The 22,467-nt window shown below is 33.3% G+C and overlaps 1 protein-coding gene across 2 annotated transcripts in view; it reads right to left on the reverse strand.

The window, feature by feature from the left end:
- Positions 1-21,832, reverse strand: part of LOC143072458 (uncharacterized) — a 52,390-nt gene extending 30,558 nt beyond the window's left edge. For both annotated transcript variants that reach the window (XM_076247379.1, XM_076247380.1), the window contains exons 1-8: positions 21,694-21,832; positions 18,533-18,596; positions 14,862-16,646; positions 14,245-14,310; positions 13,338-13,460; positions 10,809-10,931; positions 7,460-7,534; positions 4,229-4,356 (exon numbers count right to left, since the gene is read on the reverse strand). In XM_076247379.1, coding sequence (XP_076103494.1) covers positions 4,229-4,356; positions 7,460-7,534; positions 10,809-10,931; positions 13,338-13,460; positions 14,245-14,310; positions 14,862-16,646; positions 18,533-18,572 — 2,340 coding nt within the window. In that variant the 5' untranslated portion in view covers positions 18,573-18,596; positions 21,694-21,832. The remainder of the gene's footprint in view (positions 1-4,228; positions 4,357-7,459; positions 7,535-10,808; positions 10,932-13,337; positions 13,461-14,244; positions 14,311-14,861; positions 16,647-18,532; positions 18,597-21,693) is intronic.
- Positions 21,833-22,467: the final 635 nt, after the last annotated feature.

The raw sequence follows: 22,467 nt of genomic DNA on the forward strand, positions 1-22,467 counted from the left end.
TTCATTGGCCAATATCCCAATGAATTATTGCTAATACAGTGATTAGATAGGAAATATGTCTTTTTGTTGAACCATAACTTTCCTGCGTTTCATTCGTGACTTCACAAATAGTACTTATTCTGATTTTCCACAAAAAAATAAATGAAAATGGGTAAATTTCCATTTATGATTGGGACCGGAAACATAAACCACATACGTCCCCAAAAAAATCTTTGAACATAATGTTTGTTATGACATTTTACATGTCTAACTTGAACCTTCAGTTTGTTGATGCCTGCACTGTTAGTTTCCTGGTCCTAAATTTGGCTAAAATCCTGTTAATTTTGTCATATTTTGCAAAAAAAAATTATTTTGACCTATTAATTGAGATGTAAATATCAATGCTTTAGAATAAAACTTTGACAGAAATAGTTCTTATATAACTTTCTTACATGTCTTTAAGTCAACTAAAATCTTTTTTTATTTTATGACATTGAACTTTATAATCGGGCCTAATAGTGCCCTAACTGAACTTACTCCTTTGCTTTAGCCTAGATTTTTAGTTTATTGAAGGACCTTTTGTCTGTTTTAAAAAATATACTTTTTAAATTGTGAAAATATCGAAATTAGTTCTTTACTCTTGAGGTGTACCTAGATTGTTAAAGAAATAATTCATGGGGCTTGCATATATCGTGATTTTACCCCTAGTTGGCCAATATTTCACCCTGAGCAATAGCCCCATGAATTATTTCGATTCTAATAGGACCAATAGAGAAATTTTTTGGACTGATGAGTGCTCTAGGTGGAGGCAAATATTTGCTGTTCCCATAAATAAATGCAATATTAAATTGGCATAAAAGAACGGAGCAAACTATTAGTGACATGCTTAAACTATTTACAATAACGTATTTAGATAGTTTTGGATAAATTTAAATGATAATTTACTTATATTTCTTATATGTTTTTTAAAAAATGGCTTATAAATGTACCATATCTTTGCATCATTTGTTTATGTTTTCTTGTGATGATTTATGGTTTCACAAGCGTGTATTTTCCCGTAAAATACTTATATTTGTATGTCATTGTTCTGTGACATTGGAAAGCTCATTCATAACCAGGTGCTCCGCAGGATGCAGCTTTATACAACCTCAGAAGTTAAACCCTGAACAGTTGGAGCTTTTTGCCCCTAATTTTGCCTTTTTTAGCCCCTAATTCCAAAACATTTTGAGCCATCACACCTCAAATTCATTACTACTCATCCCTCCATGGTGTGGAAACTTGTGGTATAATTTCAGAGAGATTCACACACTTAAACACAAGTTATTGTTTGAAATGTACAAAAATGCTTATTTGGGCCCCCTTTTGGCCCCTAATTCCTAAACTATTGGGACCATAACCCCCCAAAATCAATCCAAACCTTCTTTTAGTGATATTGAACCTGCTGGTAAAAAATTATAGAGATCCATTCACTAAATTTGTTGTTATTGTCTGGAAAACCTAGTTTTTCCCCTTTTTTGCCCCTAATTTCGCCTTTTTTCAGCCCCTAAATCCAAAACATTTTGAGCCATAATCCCCCATAGTCATTACTAACCATCCCTTCATGGTATGGAAACTTGTGGTATAATTTCAGAGAGATTCATACACTTAAACACAAGTTATTGCAAAAATGCTTATTTTGGACACCCTTTTGGCCCGTAATTCCTAAACTATTGGGACCATAACCCTCAAAATCAATCCCAACCTTCCTTTAGTAGCATTAAAACTTCTGGTAAAAATTTGTAGAGATCCATTAACTAAATCTAAAGTTATTGTCCGGAAAATAAATGAGTCTTCGGACGACGCAGACGACGACATGATACCATTATACGACGCAAAATTGTTTTTGCAGTCGTATTAAAAGGCATATGACATGGAAGTACAATCAGAACAGCCCAAGAAATATATTCATATTTCACAACAGGCGTGTACTCAAAGTGTTTGAAGGATGTCATGTTAGAACAGAAGTTATAAAATACAGATTATGCATTTTTGTAAACATTGTATAGGAACATTGTTTAGCAGATTGCAGAGTAACACAGTAAATAAAAACGTATTAATAATTGATATTTGAATATTGAATGTATCTGTGAAATATTTGCATTATTAAATGAACATGAATTAATGACATTTGATCAGAACTGAAATACAATTTTTTTATTTTTCGGCATTTGATGTCTTCAGTTATCTTGGACAAGAAAAGTCTGTAATTCTTTATCTCATTTAAGCCAATAGCTGTTGCTGTATCTCAATAGCAACAATAATGCAACCAATCAGAATCTATCATGTGATCAGTAATTAATTCAAGATGGTGTGTACTTCGACTAAAACTAAAAGCTCTGCACCGTGATGCAAAGCAAAAGTCTCCTACGACATCAATGGTAGGGAACTAAAAAATTGTGCAAAACTGATTTTCAAGTGAATTTTCTAAGCCCTAGGACCATAACTCTGCACAAAATCATTAGACTGGAACAAAATTTCAAACTGGATCTGTAACTTGTCATGATAAAACAATGCACAAATTATTTAATCAATATCTTCAAGCATGAACAAGAATATATCCAGAGTACACAGATGCCCCACTCGCACTATCATTTTCCATGTTCAGTGGACCGTGAAATTGGAGTCAAAACTTTGCTTTGGCATTTAAATAGTCCATTTGCCAATTTCCGACTGGATTCTGTTATTACACACTTTTAAAACAAAGTACTACCCTTTGTCTATCGTAGACTGGTTTCATACCTGCTGAATTTGGCTATGGCCAATGCAAAGCATGATGAATTGAAAGTGATGTATCGGTGGTTTAACTAATTTTTCATGAAAAATAATTTCTGATGTTAAAAGTATTTAGCTGAACAATGATTTGTAAACCTTAAAGATAACTCACATTACGCACAGGTAAATATGCTCTTTCTGCTAGCTCTTAAATTTGGCATTTAAATTAGAAAAATCATATCATGGGGAACATGTGTACCAAGTTTCAAGTTGATAAGACTTCAACTTCATCAAAAACTACCTTGACCAAAAACTTTAACCTGAAGAGGGGCAAACAGATGGACGGACTAATGGACGGACAAACGAATGGACAGAAGTACGGACGCACAGACAAGAAAAGATAATGCTCCTCTATAATGGTAGGTGGGGCATAAAAAAAAGTATAGAAAACTGAATATTTGAGTGAATTCTCTAAGCCAAGGACCATAACTCTGCACAAAATTAACAGACAGAACAAAATTAGAACTTGATCTGTAACTTGTCATGATAAATCAATGTACCATTTATTAAATCAATATCTTTTTAAGCATGACAAAAAAGTGTAGAAAACAAGGACCATAACTCTGCACAAAATAATCCAACAGGAACAAAATTCAAAATTGATCTATAACTTGTCATTTTAAAACAATTGACCAAGATCAGTCAATATCTTCAAGCATGAAGATACACAGACAGACAGATGGACGGAGTGCAAACCTAAAGTCCCCTTTGACCTCGTTGATAGGGGACTAAAAATTGCTTACACTCAATAACTCAACATTATCAAATTGTAGACCAAATTTTAAATCATTCTCTTTCATAGAATCCAAGAAAACTTTGAAGTGGATACATAGCAGACGTAAAATTGCTTACCGGCTACAACTCAACAGCAAGTTGTTTTTGGCTGTCAGTAACTGCGAGAATCTCAGATCTGTTCTTAGTGTCTTTTTCTCTGTTTTTAGCAATATATAATTACCCTGCCACATGGGTCTGTGTTTTTTGTTGGATGTTTTCTTCTTTAAATAGGGATGTTTTTCTTCTTTAAATAGATCTAATGAGTAAGTCCTTTTCAACTGATTTTTATAGTTTGTTCTTCTGTAGTGTTGTAACAAAATACCCAGGTCAGGGGGGTGTTGTGTTGTAACAAATTACCCAGGTCAGGGGGAGTGTTGAGCGCTAACAAACTTGTTTAACCCTGCCAACATTCTTTAAGTGCCTTTCCCAAGTCAGGAGTCTTCCGTTAAGTGGTTGGTGTTGGTTCATGTCATATTTGATTTTTGTACTTAATTTGTTATAAATTAAGCCATTAGTTTTCATTTTTCATGTCAGGTCATGTCAGACTATAAAGTATGGGTTTTTCTAAAAAAAAATATCATTCAGAAATTATGTCTTTAATATAATCATTTTTTTAAAAGAAAACTAATCAAAATCCAGTAAATAATATATTTTTATTACATACACTTTTTTGGACTCTCTCTCGGACATATTCTTCTTGTGTTGCATCAAAGCCTGGTGGTGTTACGATACAGTCAGAAAAAATGATAGCTCTTGTTAAAACTTCATGTCCTTTAATCTTTACAACTTTAGCTGAAAGAAAAATAACAATGATAATTACGAACTTTAAGTTCCTCTTCACAGTTGCAATTTTTTTTATTAACTCTAACGACGGAGTAAATATTTGTGGACACTGCTGACGACGACAGGTTGTAGGATTGCTATGTCTCACTTTATATCAATAACACACCCACGAAATCGCGGGCATATACAGCTTATGAACTGTTGTAGGATGATTTTTCATAAAAGGTATCAAAAGACCTCTCCTTTTTTTCCAAAGTCCAATATTTTTATCCTTTCTGTTAAAATCAATTATTTTGGTGTTTCTGGCCTCAGACCACAATTATTCTTCTCCTTTGCTACAATGCATCTTTTGGTAAAAGTCAAATTAAATTAAAAATTTGCACCGCTTCAAACATGAAATTAATGTACTAACTGCTTATATATAGACCATTATTAGTCTAATGAAATATGCTTCTAGGACAATCCATCAGTTCTTTTTCTTTTGAGAGCCTTATTAACATGTCAATGGTAGGATATGAATCTTGTATAAAGGTGTAATACCACCATTTATTTTCCCCTATTGGTCCTTGTTAAATTTGCACTTTTCAAAAAAATGTGCAGAATTTATCTTTGTTTCAAAAAAAGAAATACTTGGCATGAGTAAAGTTTTATCCTGTCCAGTACTACAGAAAAAATTTCACATAACATTTCATTGCATATAAGAAAATAACCATCATCAGAAGTTAACCAATCAAATTTCTCCGTGTACAAGGTTTAGTCACCATGTAACCTCAAGATTACAAAATATTCTATAGAAATCCCAAATAAAAAATAGTGGTGTTTTGAAATACCAAAGACACATGTTCATGACACAGAAATGTTTTACTGCAATAAAATGTAGGATTAATTACCTACAACTGTCAAATTCAAGGGAATATTTTTTTCAACCTACTTTCGTATACAACCGGATGTGACGTACCATGATTTGGTGGTATTACACCTAAATGACTAAGACCAACTAAGGCTAATTTGAGGGGTGGTTGTATAAATGACTAAGACCCACTAAGGCTAATTAGGGGTGGTCGGAGGGAACCTGGTCCCAAAATCCTGGGCTTAAAAACATGAAATCCTGAGATGCAGAATTTAAAGAAATTCATATCCCGAAATCCTGAAATTGAAAAATATTATCCAGGATCCCTTAAGGATCAATCCCCAAATCCCGAGCTTAAAAACACCCGCTCACAACGTCCCAAAAAAGGTCCTGCCTCCCTCTAATCTCTACCCTACTTTCATTTTTGATGACAGAATCAATATCTGGATTCCTTTTTTGTCATTTTTCTCCAAAAATAACTCAATCTGAATACTCATAAGAATGGATGACAAATCCGACTATGCAGGTTACCTATAGAACACTGTCTGGCAGAAGCATGATGATAAATTTATTGTGGAAGGAAGAGAAGCGGCACACAAAATGAGGTCTTCTCGTTTAATAGTATAGAAGAGGGTCTCAAGAGCCTGTGTCGCTCATATGTATTTACCTATGCTTTGTAAATCATGTGAAATAAGGTTAAAACATAATTAATTGTATTAGATATAATATAATATCAGATACTATGATATCTAAGTTAATAACCAAAAATTTCTGATAACCAATTCAGGGACAAACACCCAACAAAGGGTTGTCAAATTTGTCTGAAAATTTGTGGGAAGATAGATCTTAATCTAATGAAAAATCTCTGCTATCGTTCACTAAAATATAAAAGGTTGTAATTTAAGTTGGATTGGTCGGTCCGACATCTCTGCTTGATCAGGATTAGTTACTTTGTTCCTGCTGTCTCTACATCAACCCCTACCACCACACCCACATGTTCTAGTAGATTTTGGTGGCATGACTGTATTGTTTCCGAGAAATCTACGTATTAAGGGCATACGATAGTTTTAATCCCGTATTTACATTTTGATAAAAATTTCCATATAGACTATTTTTTACCTGAATAAATCAAATATTTAATAATAAATATACCTTCATGTGCTACTTTTTGAGTAATATGAGGTCGAAATTTTGTATATTTGCTCAAAATTTGAATTTGTGGCCGTATTTTCCTTTTCGAAAGAAAGACATAACTTTTTTGTTTTATAAGATAAACACAAATTGTTTTTTGTTAAATAATTTGTACTTTCTGTATTTTATAAGTATCTTAAAAATTTATACATTTTTTTATCCAGAAATAACTCATATTTATCAAATGTTCATGAATGTAGAAAAACACATAATTTTTTGCTGTATATTAATCAAATTTAATTTAATTGCACTATTTACGTTTTCATGAAAATTGGCACACACAATCTTCTCGCGTAATCAAACCAAATGGCATCTTAAAAAAGAGGGGTCCATGAACTCATTTTCAAGCTAGATAAGTTTGAATGATAAAAATCAGTCGAAAACGGAATCTTTTCCCTAGAAGTCACAGTTTGACGTCGCGAAAATAACAATTTACGTTAGCAACGTCATTATCTCCCCTGTAACTGTATTGTATGCCCTTAATCAGAAATAGAAGGAATTTAACTGTATTGTTATGGAACACAATGCTGACGTTATTGCTGAGAACGTAGTAATATCGCGCTATGAACGTAGTATTATTGTGGTAAGAACGAGTTATAATCGCAGTAAGACCGTGTTGCAATCGGATAACTTGTGGTATGGTCGTAGTGAGAACACGAAGAGCGTAGAAAGATCTTAATAAACGTAGTGAGGTCGCAGAATAAGCGGGATGAGAACGTGGTATAATCATAGCGGGATCGTTGTAGAAGCGTAATGAGGACGTATTAGCATCGTGAAAGCAACAAAAATTTACATTTTCATGCCGCTCATATCACGTCCTCACCACAATCTAAATTAATTTTAGATCTCGTTGATCGTGGTCTAGTGGGACTGGGGCTTAAATTAGATACCCCAATAATGATTGTTGCCAAGTTTGGTTAAATTTGGCCCAGTAGTTTCAGAAGAGAAGATTTTTGCAAAAGTAAACAATGACAGACGTCGACGACAGACGACACACGCCATGTAATGAGAAAAGCAGCTTTGGGCCAGATGAGCTAAAAATGTGTAATATCATAGAAAAAAAATAATTACCTCTTGCTGCCATTCCCTGAATAACTGCAAGTGTCATTATCAATGGTGAAGATCCTCCCACATCTTCCAAATTACCTAAAATATTTTGATTAAGACATTATATATTTCAGAATGTAAGCTAGCTGCTTAAAAATCTTTCATCCTAAAGGTTGCACTTTGTAAATACAGCTGTTTCTCAAACCACACATCTTTTGGGGAGATCTAGAATATTCATAGAAAGTTAATTTTGTTTACATACTGGTTCTCAGTTATGCTCTCTGTGTTCAATCTCACAGAGACATAACTTGGGAATGTTACCAGTAAATATACAAGTGCATATTGTTTATATTGAAATCTATGGTTACCCTTCATTCGAGGTAGGGGTAGTTAAGAAAATCAGTGTTCGTTTAAACTCTGAGAAATTCAGGGCATATAAACGTTGAAAACAGGCTGCACAGCCCTATATTTTGACCTTTGAATTTTTTTTAGTGCATATAACCTTTCAATTCTAGAATAAGATTTTTTTTTTCAAAACTTCATAGTAAAAGTGGTACAGTTTTAGCCGTAAAAGGAGTTCCTATGGGATATTGCATTGTCAATATTCACAGAAATGCAACCTAAATTGTGGTTGCAGATAGTATTTAAGGAAAAAATGCTTCTGTAGAAGGGTCTAAATACAGCACACACAACATTTTCCAAAAGACCAAAAAGGTGAAAAAGTATATTTAAACAAAACGCATTTGACTAACAGGTCGAACAACTGATGTTCTTAATCCCTAATGACTGCCATTGGCGATTGCCAAATAAAATTGATCACGAGATATAACAAAATGGATCTTAATATAAATTTAATACTAAACAGAAAACGATAAATTTGTGGCCAAGATGTTATGCCACAAACACAAGGTGTCAATATTTTTTTTTTTTTTTTTTTTATACACCAGATATATATATATATATATAACAGAGAAAACTACCTGTACAGAATTCAACATTGGTTTTCTTTCCCCTTACTCACAATCCCTATCAAAATCATGCTGATTCTTTGTTAGAATAAAGTACGCAGAACTTCTGAAGGAAAACAGTTGCCTTCCATTGCTATCATATTGTATGCGGGCGGAACAAAACTGTCTATACCCGCTGCATGTTTATGCACCTGTCTTGATGCAGTAGTTATCATTTGTTGATGTGGTTCATACATAGGTATTTCTCCATTTGTATATATAGATTAGATGGTTGGTTTTTCTGTTTTTAAAAATTGTTTACACTAGTAAGTTATGGGGTCCCTTATACCTTGCTGTTTGATCTGGGTCAAAGCCCTGGGTAAAAGGCTGTACTATATGTCTTTGACTTGTATTTATTGTTATCATCAGGTTGGGAACAAACACCCTCCCCAGACAAGGGGTCAGTCACTTTACTGTTGTAGAAAAGAAAACAGAAAATCTTAGAATTTTTAACTTCAAAAAGGAGATATACATCATATTTGAAACAATTTTTCTAATAGAGGGGTAATATTCTTGGACTTTTAACATATATCATTTTCTTATATTATTCAAAATAGAATAATATAAAAGAAAATGATATATGTTAAAAGTCCAAGAATATTAAAAAATTCTTGAACATGTTTTGATCATTAATACCAGATGGATTATTGTAGAATTGTCTCATTGGCACACACATGTCACTACCACATGTAATTATTCAATTATTGGTGAAAAGGGAAAGACACTTCATAAATTAAAGAAATGTCAAAGTACAAATGACAAATCAGGTTTTAATATTGTCAAAACCTATTATATTATGTTTACCAAAAAAATTATAATCCCTCGCCTCTACTTTTCATGCTTCGCCTAAAAAAAAATCAAATTAAATATTTTTTTATTAAAAATTTTCAAATGGCTCGCTCGCCGCAATATTTGGAGTCCAAAAATCCGTAGCACAAGAAATTAAATTGGTGTGGCTTTATAAAAATTTTGCAAAACTAGAGGCTCTAAAGAGCCTGTGGCACTCACCTTGGTCTATGTGCATATTAAACACAGGGCACATGAGTCATGATAAAATTGTGTTTGGGTGATGGTGATGTGTTTGTTGATCTTACTTTACTGCACATTCTTGCTGCTTACAATTATCTGTATCTATAATGAACTTGACCCAGTAGTTACAGTGAAAAATATTTTGTAAAAAATTACAAAATTGTTGAAAATTGTTGAAAATTGACTATAAAGGGCAAAAACTCCTTAAGGGGTCAATTGACCATTTTGGTCAAGTGGACTTATTTTTAGGACTTACTTTGCTGTACATTATTGTTGTTCACAGTTTATCTCTATTCATAATAATATTCAAGATAATAACCAAAAGCTGCAAAATTTTCTTAAAATTACCAATTCAGGGGCAGCACCTAACAACAGGTTGCCTGAATGGTCTGAAAATTTCAGGGCAGATAGATCTTCACCTAATGAACAATTGAACCACAGTCAGATTTGCTCTAAATTCTATGAGCCAGAGATATGAGCCAAAAACTGTATTTTACCCTATGTACTATTTTTGGCCATGTCAACCATCTTCGTACACGGTTGGGGTCATCGGACACATTTTTTAAACTAGATACCCTAATGATGATTGAGGACAAGTTTGGTTAAATTTGTCTCAGTAGTTTCAGAGAAGAAGATTTTGTAAAATATTACAAAAATTTAAGAAAAAATTGTTAAAAATTGCCTTCAAAGGGCAATAACTCCTTAATGGGTCAACAAATCATTTTGGTCATGTGACTTATTTGTAGGTCTTACTTTGCTGAACATTATTGCTGTTTACAGTTTATCTCTATCTATAAAAATATTCAAGATAATAACCAAAAACGGCCAAATTACCAATTTAGGGATAGCAACCTAACAAGGAGATGTCCGATTCATCTGAAGATTCCAAATCAGATAGATCTGGACCTGATAATCAATTTTATCCATGTCAGATTTGCTCTAAATGCTTTGGTTTCAGAGATATAAGCCAAAATCTACATTTTACCCCTATGTTCTATTTTTAGCCATGGCGGCCATCTTGGTTGGCTGGCCGGGTCACTGGACACATTTTTAAACTAGATACCCAAATGATGATTGTAACCAAGTTTGGTTAAATTTGGCCCAGTAGTTTCAGAGGAGAAGATTTTTGTTAAAGTTAACGACGCCAGGTGCCGGACGCTGGAAGCCAAGTGATGAGAAAAGCTCACTTGGCCCTGTGGGCAAGGTGAGCTAAAAAATTAAAATAGGTTAAAATAGTTATAGGGTAATAACTCCTACAAGGAGTCAACTGAAAAAATTTTGCGGCCCGTATAAAAATGTAATTTGAGGTATCATGGTCTACCTAAAAAGAAACATACTTATAACATTCCTGATTTTACTGTATTCACTCGTAAGGTGTGTAACATCGAAGGTGTCACCATGAAATACAATTAATCCTAAGTTCTCTTCTAAACCATAATCTGTCTTATTCTGCTCAAGACCTGAAAAAAGCAGTGGATATAAGTCATGGTCTATAAGATAATCTGGCTTCATTTCCACATCTAATTTTATTAGATATCAAATTATATTACATATATATATATGCAGATATATAAATGAAAGAACCATAGTAAACTTCATGTTTCTCAAAGCATTACTGTACTGTTTCTTTACATATATCTATTTGTAATCATTATATGTAACATGTTTTTTTCTGATGACATTTTCAAACCACAAATTTTATCTTGTATAACTAAAATATTAGGTATGCAGTCAAAACAACCATTTTGTAAAACTCATTAGAAGCACTAAAAAATAAGTACATTTTTGAAATGCTATGATTTTGTCTGCTTAGGTACAAATTAAACACCTGCGTCCTATGACATCTTCATTTTGTGATGAAATTTTCAGTTGCTCAATTTTATTGAAAATCAGTGCAAAGTTGAAGAGACAGCTACATACAAAATTATTTTTTTTCTTTATGGTTATTATTTTTATGGCTCAATTGTTGACATTAAGGTAGAATATGTATAAAATGAGCTTTTGGTGAAAAGATTTTCACAAAATGTTCACTTTGCTTGAATTAATACTTCTTTTCCTGTCTGCGGCAGTTCATGGTTAATTGAAAATTCCATTTTTGGGTTAAAAATTTGTTTAAATAGTAGAATTTTTCTTAAACTATCCATCATGACAAGGATTTTTGTGATTAGGTGTGACAAGTAATCAATATTCTTACTAAAACACCAACTTGAGTATCTATTTTGTGTTTTCTTAATTTTTATTGCAAATTTTATATGCATTGGGGTGTCAAGTACAGTCTAAAAACCATGATATAGTAGGCATGTATAAAGGCCTGTATAGTCAAAAAAGAGAAAGGTGTGGTCTTTCTTGTCTTTACTCCTCAATATGACAAAGTTTTTGGTAGTTTTTCAATTTGACTTAAACAAGAGGCCCACTTGGGTAGATTTTATAGAAAAAAGGGGAGGGGTAAACTATTGAATGTGGTTCAATCAAAGAGAAGGGAAAAAAATATAAAATAATAAATAAGAATACTCTTCTAGCTTCAGAGTATCCATATAATAAGAAAACATTTATAAAGATAGACTAGAATGAGATTTACAGATCATTTGATAGACATGACTGATTTCCAAATTTTGCCTGTTTTCAGAAAGGGGTACTGCTTTACTAGTGGGGTTATTTTTATTGATACAACTAAACAGTTCTTTTAATGGCATTTTTTATGTTCAGATATAGCTACTTAATGAAACTAAGTAAATGATTTTTTTTTAAGACATGTCAATATTGTTATAGGTACCAGTCTTGTATTACATCTCTAGTTTCCAGTGCATGTCAAAACATGGAGGGAAACAATAAAGTCCATTTTTTTCTGAAGTTTTTCTGGACTCACTTTTTTCTGTTTGATTATAGGTTTATAATTTAAGTTGCAGTATAAAAACAATATTTAGTCAATGTCACAAAAATATAAACTTGTTTGTAACCATCGAAGTTCGTATAATATTGTATTAAAATGAAATTCTGAGGTAAGTTTTGTTTTATTTTCTATTTTATTGCATTATTCGCAAATATTAACTGATTTTAGCAAGTCAACATGGCAGCTCCTTCGTTACGAAATTTCAATTTTAGATTTGACCTGTAGATTACGAGAAAACATGTAATTAAAAAAAATATTGGGTTTGGTAATTAAACATATTTTTTCTAGCGGTTATTAACAAAATAATCAATGCAAGCTAAATATTTATGAGAATATTTGAGCTTTATCTAACAAGGAGTACAAAAGAACAGCTACACACAAGGCATACCCACCCTCGCTTCAGTACTTGAATTAACTTATTTGTCATATTAGAATTGAAATAATTCATGGAAGCCATAGATTTGTTGTAAATTTACACATGGCCTGGGCCATGATATTCGTTAATTTCATCCCTTGCTTACCCTCAGGATAAAATTCGAATATCATGGCCCAGGCCATTTGTAAATTTCCAACAAATTTATGGCTTTCATGAATTATTCCTTAATTGAAACATATTTATAGATTTAAAAAAAATCTTGTATGTTTTTGCGGATATTAATCCAGAAGAGTGGAAGGATATCATGTTTAACGGAAGTGGTGCAGCCTAGTAAAAACGACAAACAGAAAGTAGAAAAAAAATATTTTGACTTCAGGGTTATGTAACTTTTTATTTTTCGTGGCATGACCCCCTTTTTTCGATTAAATCACAATTTCACATTAGTACATAGATGATATGAACATGAAAAAAATTTCTATGTAGCATTTTTTTTTTTTTTTCAAAGATCAGCTGTTTTGCATGTAAGCCTATGGGGCAGTCAATTACAAGACTGAAACCTATAGGTAAACCACTAATCTAAATGTTCAACAAAGTACTTGCCATCAATGAACTCCATAGCTGCTTCTACAGCCTGTCTGATAGGTTCTCCTCTCATGCTTTCTGACACATCTAGAAGAATAATTGTACTGGGTCCTGTGCATAGTGGGTCACTGCATTCAACAGCTGAAAAATATACGTAAATAAGTTAACAGCTGGTATTGCCAACCCAATACTTAAAACTATTTCTAAATAACAGTAACCATAACCTTTGGCCTTTTAACCCTAAATTCAAAAGACATTTTACCTTCCCATTAATTGGGATAACTATTGTGATTTGGTCCAGTCGCATAAGGTAAATAAGAGTAGGTCTGAAGCTGCAAAACTGAATTAGAACTGTTCTAAATTTTGATGTGAAGCTGATGAAGTTTTCTAAAATTTGATATCTTATTAATGTTCCAAAATAAGAAGATAACTCTGTTTTTAAGACATATGTAAACTTAATTTGTTTTTTGTATCTTGTATGCAACATACAGAAAATATATGGGAAAATTACCCTATATACAAGAACAATACTTGGTCAGGACCTGTGTGTTCTTATGTTTACTAAAATATTGGAGTAAATGCCAATTCAGCAATTTTTCATCTTAAAAAAAAGAGACATATGTCAAGAATTGTTGAATTGAGACCATTCAAATATAAACCACATATAAATATGTTCTGTGTTTTGGGGAAATCAGCATTGTGTATAAGTTTCGTAAAATTTGGTTGATGCAAACTAAAGTTAGAGATTGGAAACCGATTTTTGACGTACATAAGGGTAAATCTTAATGCTCCCCTCGCCTTGCACCATAGAATAAAAACTAAGTTTAAAATGAAATACATCTATATAGCAAAAATTGAAGGTAACAAATCCTTTTTGTTTAACACGGTATTATAAGTAATTTAATCAAGGATCTAACGTACTTACCATCTTTAGACCATTTATCAATCAGATGTTTGTAGTAACCTTCTAAATCAATGCTGGAACCATGAGCTTATGAAATAAAAAACAACTAAATCTATATCATTCAAAAGTTCATAAAATCTATGTGGATACCAAAATTCAAAAAAAAATTCTTGGTTATTAAAATCACCATAAAAAAAATAATACTTTAAATTCTGAAATTTTTATTAAGGATTGACTGTAATATTTTTTCTGTCTTTGAAGAAAAAACATAAACTAGAGGCTCTCAAGAGCCTGTGTCGCTCACATTGGTGCATATTAAACAATGGACACAGATAAATTCATGACGAAATTGTGTTTTGGTGATCGTGATGTGTTTGTAGATCTTACTTTACTGTACATTCTTGTTGCTACAATGATCTCTATCTATAATGAACTTGGCCCAGTAATTACAGTGGAAAATATATTCTAAAAATTTACAAAAATTTTAATGCTATACATTATAATTGTATCCAGCATTTTCTAAAATCTGAATACCGGTAATCAATCTAACATTTTCATCTTCTGTTCAAAAGTGACATCAATGAGTGCATGCAAAGCTTTCTGAATCTACAGTACATTGTAATTTGATTATGACTCACTTCTAACTATTACCCTTTCACCAAATCTTCTCTTTCGTCGACTCATTGGCATCATGCAATCCATTTTACCACGACTTTCAGCACCTCCGCTATGTATAGGTAGTTGGAGAGGTTGCCTACGATGAAACTGATACATTCCTGGACCAGTTGGCTCATAAGGCTCAGGTGGAGGTTCATAGTTCTTATACCTTGGTTGTGGGGCTTCAAGCGTCTCTCCATGAGTGCTTGGACCTAAATTGCTTTGTTGAAGTATGTCAGGATCAGTTCCCATAGCTTGTAATGCTGCTTTTTTGTCCTCTTCACTTAAATTTTGTAATCCTTCCAAGGTTTTGGCATCAATTTGTCTATGGCGGGGCCCCATACTACCAGGTTGCGCTCTTCCTCTTCCTCCTGAACCAAAAAGTCCTCCTAAATTTCCCTGACCTCCCTGCCCAAAAAGGTCTCCTGTATTTGATCCACCACCCATTCCCCCACCACCAAGCATTCCACCTAATCCTGAATTCCCTGGACCAAACATTCCTCCTCCTCCTTGACCAATACCTCCTGCAGCCTGACCCAAACTACCTCCACCTGCCAAGGAATTTAGCGAACCACCTTGTCCCATCCCCATTTGTTGCATTAAGGGTGCTATTTTTTCACTGTACATCTGAACATATTCTTGCCCTCCCATTGCCATGAGAGCTTCTTCTTTGTCCTTAGCCGACATTGACTCAAGCATCTGAAACTGTTGAAGCATCTGCATCACATTTTCTTGATTCATTTCACCATTTCCCCCACCCATACCAGGAATTCCTCCAAGTCCCATTCCAGGTATCCCTCCACCATTCATTCCTGGTATTCCTCCACCATTCATTCCTGGTATCCCTCCACCATTCATTCCTGGTATCCCTCCACCATTTATTCCTGGTATTCCTCCACCATTCATTCCTGGTATCCCTCCACCATTCATTCCTGGTATCCCTCCACCATTCATTCCTGGTATCCCTCCACCATTCATTCCTGGTATCCCTCTACCACCCATTCTACCATGAGGAGTACCATTTCCATGCCCTTGTCTTCTTCTGTTTTGTTGATTAGATGACATACCTCCTCCTCCAAGCATTCCACCTCCTCCTGGAACTCTCCTCTGTTCATTTTGTAGCATTCCTCCATCTGAAATATTTCCTGATCCATTTAACCCACTGATACCTGATCCCATCATCCCTCCTCTTCCAGATCCCATCATCATTCCACTCCCAGGTACCATTCTCATTTGCTGCATAGTAGGTCCAATAGATTGGTGATATTGCTGGAGCAATTCTGGTCCACCCATTGCTAAAAGGGCTGCTTCTTTATCCTTTTCTCCTAAATTTTCTAAGCCCTTAAACATCATTTTTTCTTCTTGTGACATTTCACGTTGTTCTTGTTGTCCTCCACTGGAAGACTGTATTCCCATATTTTCAAATCCTGAAAATCCTCCTTGCATTCCATCCATTCCTCCTTGTCCTGTTTCCCCTGCAAATGACTCATCTTCTCTACTACCTATAGGATTTCTTACTCCTTCTCCAACTCCTAATTTCTTCATTAATTCTGCAAGTTCCTCCTTGCTGCGACCAGCATGATTAGACCCAGCTTCATTAGCACCTTGTCCAGCAGTCTGTGTCGGATTCATTTGTAAATTTTGTAAAGATTCTGGCAACTCAAAATTTCCTGTGGAACCTAAAACTGACTCCATGTCAAGACCCTGTGTATATAAAGTGTCTCTTAAAACGTCTTCCTCATCAGGCTTAGGGGGATTTATGGAATCTGAAATTACATAAATTGATCAATATTAATTTTAACTTTCACAATAGGAGAACTTACTTTATCAATATTATCTGCTATATACAATGCAGTGTACTGGAGAGACAGGACAGCAAGGATCTTCATTAACATAAATAACTAATTCCTAAATGTGAAAAGAACTCAAAGCCTAGTTGCTGTTGAGAGGTAAACCATACAACTTGACTATAAAATAGTAGCATGTCAATGCACCAACAACAACAACAAATGGAAGTTTTTAACGACCTTGACTGGCTATACAGCCCTTGCACGGTCGGCTCAATGCACCATAATACCAATACAATAATATATACAGGAATTTCTGAATGGATGCATCTAGACCATTTTTTATATAATCAGTTGTGAGACAGCAAGCTTTTTAGAGAAGCTTTTAGAGAAGCTAATATTTGTGCAATAATAAATCAATTGAGCAATTACCCATGAAATATACTACCCACATAGTATTGCAATGTATGCTGAATGGTTTTTTTTTGTTGATGTAAGCTTAATATCAGGGGCAGATTTAGGCAGGGTGTTGCAGGCGTGTGCCCCTCCCCCTAAAATTTGCAAAGTATAGGTTGTCTTCAACTTATTTTAACCATTCCATCTTTTTTAACATTCAAAGTATATAAAACAGTCAGTTTAACAAAATCAACATGATTACTTATCAACTAACCTACGACTTATTTAACTTCTATAAATATTATATACTTCAAAGGAAGATGTCAAACGCAGAGCTGTATTTCATGACAAGAACAGTCACAGAATCAAAAGAAAATGTTTGCATGATCTTCAGCTTCTGTTTTGGGGGTTGAAGCTTTATAACTGTAACATTATATAAACTCATATATGCAATATGAATCTCTTAATGCGTAAGTTAGGGGTGATGTAGATTTTTTTCTAATTTGTAGGAAACCTTGCCATCATAACACTAGGAGGTTCTTTGTGGAATAGAGACATATTGTTTAACCTTTGTCCGTCCATCCGTCAGTCACTAGTGGTTGTAGATTGTTTTCAGATTGATTTAGGCGGTTTGTGCTTGAAACTCAAATTTCTCACTAATTTTACCACACAATAGTTTGAAATATCTAAATTGCAGCCCTATAGAAGAATATATATTTCAATAAATTTACCTAAAAAAAAATATAAAACTTTCCTGTTTATACTTTTCATTTCCTATCCATCTATTATTGAGGTAAAAAACTCAAAAGATGTAAAAATGTTGTTCAAGATTGACAACTCATGGAGTAAGTGATGGAGCTGGTTTCAATCATATAATCATGATACGTCCGTCACATTTTCAAAGAATTAATTTTAATTACTTCAATGTCATATTAGAAATTTATGAATATCAAACCGGAGCTTACAATAATACAGTGGAACTTCTGTTAGGCGGAACAAATATACGTTGACACACTGAGACAACTATCCACCAGAGTTTAAAGGCAATGTACCATACAGCCATCAACAAATGAGAAACATCCATACCTCAGTATTTTCTGTTACCTTTCCATGCAAAATGTTAAACAACTCAAAAAATAAATCAAACAACAAAATTTGTTCTTTATTAAATTATGAAAGTCAAACAAGACCAAGAATTTTATCGAAGATATCAAAATTTTGAAACTAGAGGTTTATTTACAAAAATTAGTAATAGCGACCATAATTTTCTCATAGAAATGGGGAGATATCTTTTAATACCCCGAGACCAAAGAACATGTCTTATGTCTAACTTGTAAAACCATAGAAGTGAAAATCACTTTCTCCTCTGTTGTCAAATTAATAATATATAACTCATGACATTGCAATAGATAATCCTATGTTCCAAATTTGTCTAATACATGGAATAATATGAATTAAAGAATAATTACCATTGACATTTTTCTTTCTTCTTGGCCTTTTAGCAGACATCTTCTTGTACACAGAATTTTTCTTCTACAAAAAGAGATATACAGCATTTCATCATAATATAAAAGAAGTATATGTCTGAGGACATGACGGAATGCCTCGAACTTGCTTATAATATGTGAAAATACTTTGGGACGGACAGATATTTTAATATATCTAGAGAATAATGACTGTGGATCATTTTTCAGCAATGTTATTAATGGGCTGGGGCGTGTGGGGTTAAACATGTTTTTGTACGTAATACTATAGCTGTGGAACTTTTTTTCATAATTTTAGCATAATAGAGTATTGCATTCTGATGGGTGGAGTCAATATATCCTTGCTTCATACTTTGTTGCTTTGAAGTCGTCATGTTTGTCATCCTCAGCCTTAGCAATGTGTTACTTTACTTTGAATTTTAAAATGAATTATATATTAGTAACATTATTTCGACGTTCTTGTCAGTAGCTAATCACGCTGACTTTGACATAATCAGTAATATATTACTTGTACACGTAAATAAGAGAGTCAGAATAATATCTTTATATTTTCAATTTCTTGTGTATAATTTAGAGTTCATTATGGCATTCATTATCACAGAAACTGTTTCTCGTTTCTCATTTTTATATAGATTAGACCGTTGGTTGTCCCGTTTCAATGGTTTTACACTAGTAATTTTGGGGCCCTTTATAGCTTGTTGTTTGGTGTGAGCCAGTGCTCCGTGTTGAAGGCCATACAGTGACATAATAATGGTTTACTTTTATAAATTGTTATTTGAATGGAGAGTTGTCTTATTGGCACTCACACCACATCTTCCTATATCTAGTATATATATTTGTTTAGGGGCCAGCTGAAGGACGCCTACGGGTGCGGGAATTTCTCGCTGCATTCAAGACCTTTTGGTGACCTTTTGCTGTTGTCTGTTCTAGGGTGGGGCTGTTGTCTCTTTGACACATTCCCCATTTCCATTCTCAATTTTACTTAAACACAAGTTATTATCTGGAAACTAGACGAATGCTCGTTGTTGGCCCTTTCTTTGTCCCTAATTCCTGCATGATTGGGCAATAACCCCCAAACTCAATCCCAGCCTTCCTTTTGTGATATGGAACCTTGTGATACAATGTCAGATAGATCCATACTCTTTCATACAAGTTATTGTCCCGAAACTACAAAAATGCTTGTTTTTTGTCCCTTCTTGGCCCTTAATTCCAAACCTTCTACTTGTGGTAATAAACAATGTAGAAAAATTTCAGATCAATTGCAATACTTATAGTATTAAAATCTCTGATCACACCCGCAGAATACGGTTCAGTTGACAGGTTTGACTTATACACAATTTTAGTTATTATCCTGAAAGTAGAAAAATGCTTGTGTTGGGCCCCTTTTTCCTTAATGATTTGGACCATCACCCCCAAAATCAATCCCAACCTTCCTTTAGTGGTATTGAACTTTCTTATTAAATGTCAAAGAGATCAATTTACGTAAACTAAAGTTACTGTCCAGAAACCAATGTGTCTTCTGATGACAAAGACGCAGACATCGATGCAGATGATGACATCATACCTTATACGATCCCAAAAAAAATGTTTGTGGTCGTATAAAAACAAATGAATACAATAACTAATTAACTCAATATGTATATTCAAATTCAAGTAAATATAAAAGGGTCCCCTGTCCTCAGTTCCATTGACTTTCTGATAAAGGATCCTAGTTTATTCCCTTGTGCTGGTGTTGGTGGGTTAAGTATATACATGTGTATATATAACTTTGTCATTGTCATTGAGATTAGCAAATGAATCATCTTCTATGATAATGCAATTAAAATATGTTTTCATATAAAATATTTTTCAACTATTAATGCTATTCTAATATTTGAATTGTGAGAACAATTTATTAAGAAATGTTTCTCATCATCTCGTACATTTTTTACTTTGCATTTTTTGCAAAGTCTCTCTCTGGAGGGATTTTAAAATGCCTTCCTTTTTCAATTAATAATGAATGATCACTGATCCGAAGTTTAATCAATTTTCTAAATTCAAAGTTTTAGTTAGAGAGGTAAGGTTTTATCAATTGATTTGGATCAAATCCTTTATAAAAATTTAATTTACTTTTATCATCAAAAGTAATCAACTTATCGATCAACAGGTTGTTGTAATATGAGTTTGTTTGGGTTTAATATATTTTTTAATATTTTTAAATTGTTTTAAATGATCACACTGGTTTTCAGTCTATCTATATAAATGTTGGTTTCAGGAAGAATATCTTTGCAAAAGTGAACCATGAATAGGTCCCACTAGAATCCAAAGTTTTAGTTAATTGAAAAGATTCATGTAATAATGGATTCACATTTGAGGTGAAAAGCATTGCTAAATACATAATAGTTTGGGTTTTATATGACATTCAATAGGCAGTCTTCCCAATTCATTCCTTGTACCAAAATTTGAGCATTCTTGTTAGTGCAAAGGGTAAACTTGCAATAACCAAGATGCAAGTTTTTTATTGGAGTCTTATACAAATAAAATTAAATGGGTCAACAATTTTTCCAGAAACCAAAGCTCTTTTTTTTTAACTTTGAAATATGTTATATATATGAGTCTAAATATATAAGTAATGATTTGTGGCAAAAAATATATAGAAAATGGTGAAGTCAACAAATTCTAGTCTGATCAATCAATTAAAAAATCATAACTGCCACCTCTGGATCTGCCACTGCCTTGACAAATGAACTAGAGGCTCCAAATATTAACCGAATGCCTGTGTTGTAATAGCAACCTATTAACCTATAAAGGTCTATTTGCATATTTAACAATCGACACTCCACATCTTTGTGGACTATAATAGAAGGGATGACATCAAAAGTTCAATGAAGGACAAAAAAAAAACTTAATTCACATAATTTTTTCACTGAACTCCAATAATTCATTTTTTTTAATACATTCCCATCCCCCTTATTGGAATCAAGATATATGATCCCCCCTTTTTTCAACTAACTTTTTGGACTTTTTGTTTCATCATCGATTTTCAGAGTACATATTTTCAAAAATTGTGGATTCATTCCCCCGGTAGTTGATATATTTTAAAAGTAGATATAATATAAAAACAAATTAAAAAAATAAATAAACCGAAAGCGAAAGTAAAATTATACCTCACTAATATGCTTGTACTGATTCCTAGTCCTTATACTGTTCCGAGTTCTTCACTGTTATTGGTTTTTTTTTGTGTTCTGAAGATGACACACATTATATTGTAATTGTCATAAACTTTTTAATCTGTAAATATTTCCTTAACTTCTAAAATCGTATAAGACATTTAAGTCAATAGAAAACTTCCCTATGAAATAAGAAACATAAAGTCAAGTGTGTGGAAATCCCCAAATTCTATTTCTTCTTCTATTGTATGGTTATCCTTCCAGTTATGGAGCACCATATTGTTGTGTATGTGTATTGAAATGCGTCACAATTTTAAAACGTATTTTATACCAACTGGGAACAGTATGTCAATATATGTTCCAGGGTACTAATAAATTTAAGGCGGTGGCTTTTATGTCGACTCTGATTAAAATATTGTATTTCAAACCTGCAAAATATCAGTATCATATATGGCTATTTTAGAAGGGGGCGAAAGACACAGAGTCAAACTCATTATTCGAAAATAAAATGTATCTACTTCATCGGGCGTACACAATAATTCTTTAAACCAGAAAACTCCTTCTGAGCAGATTAAGGGTCCTTGTACTAGATAAATGACTTCCTCGTTATATGAGGGACCTGATGGGTGGCGGAGGGGGTCTAATTACGATTCACGAGTTGATATTTTGGTCAATCACGATTCAATTCACAGAAAATAAATTTCCATGATCACGGATCACGAAAATATAAAAAGAGTATCCCCAATCAATTTCGATAATAGATAATCAGAA

Source organism: Mytilus galloprovincialis, chromosome 4 (assembly GCF_965363235.1).
Source record: "Mytilus galloprovincialis chromosome 4, xbMytGall1.hap1.1, whole genome shotgun sequence".
Classification (NCBI taxonomy): domain Eukaryota; kingdom Metazoa; phylum Mollusca; class Bivalvia; order Mytilida; family Mytilidae; genus Mytilus; species Mytilus galloprovincialis.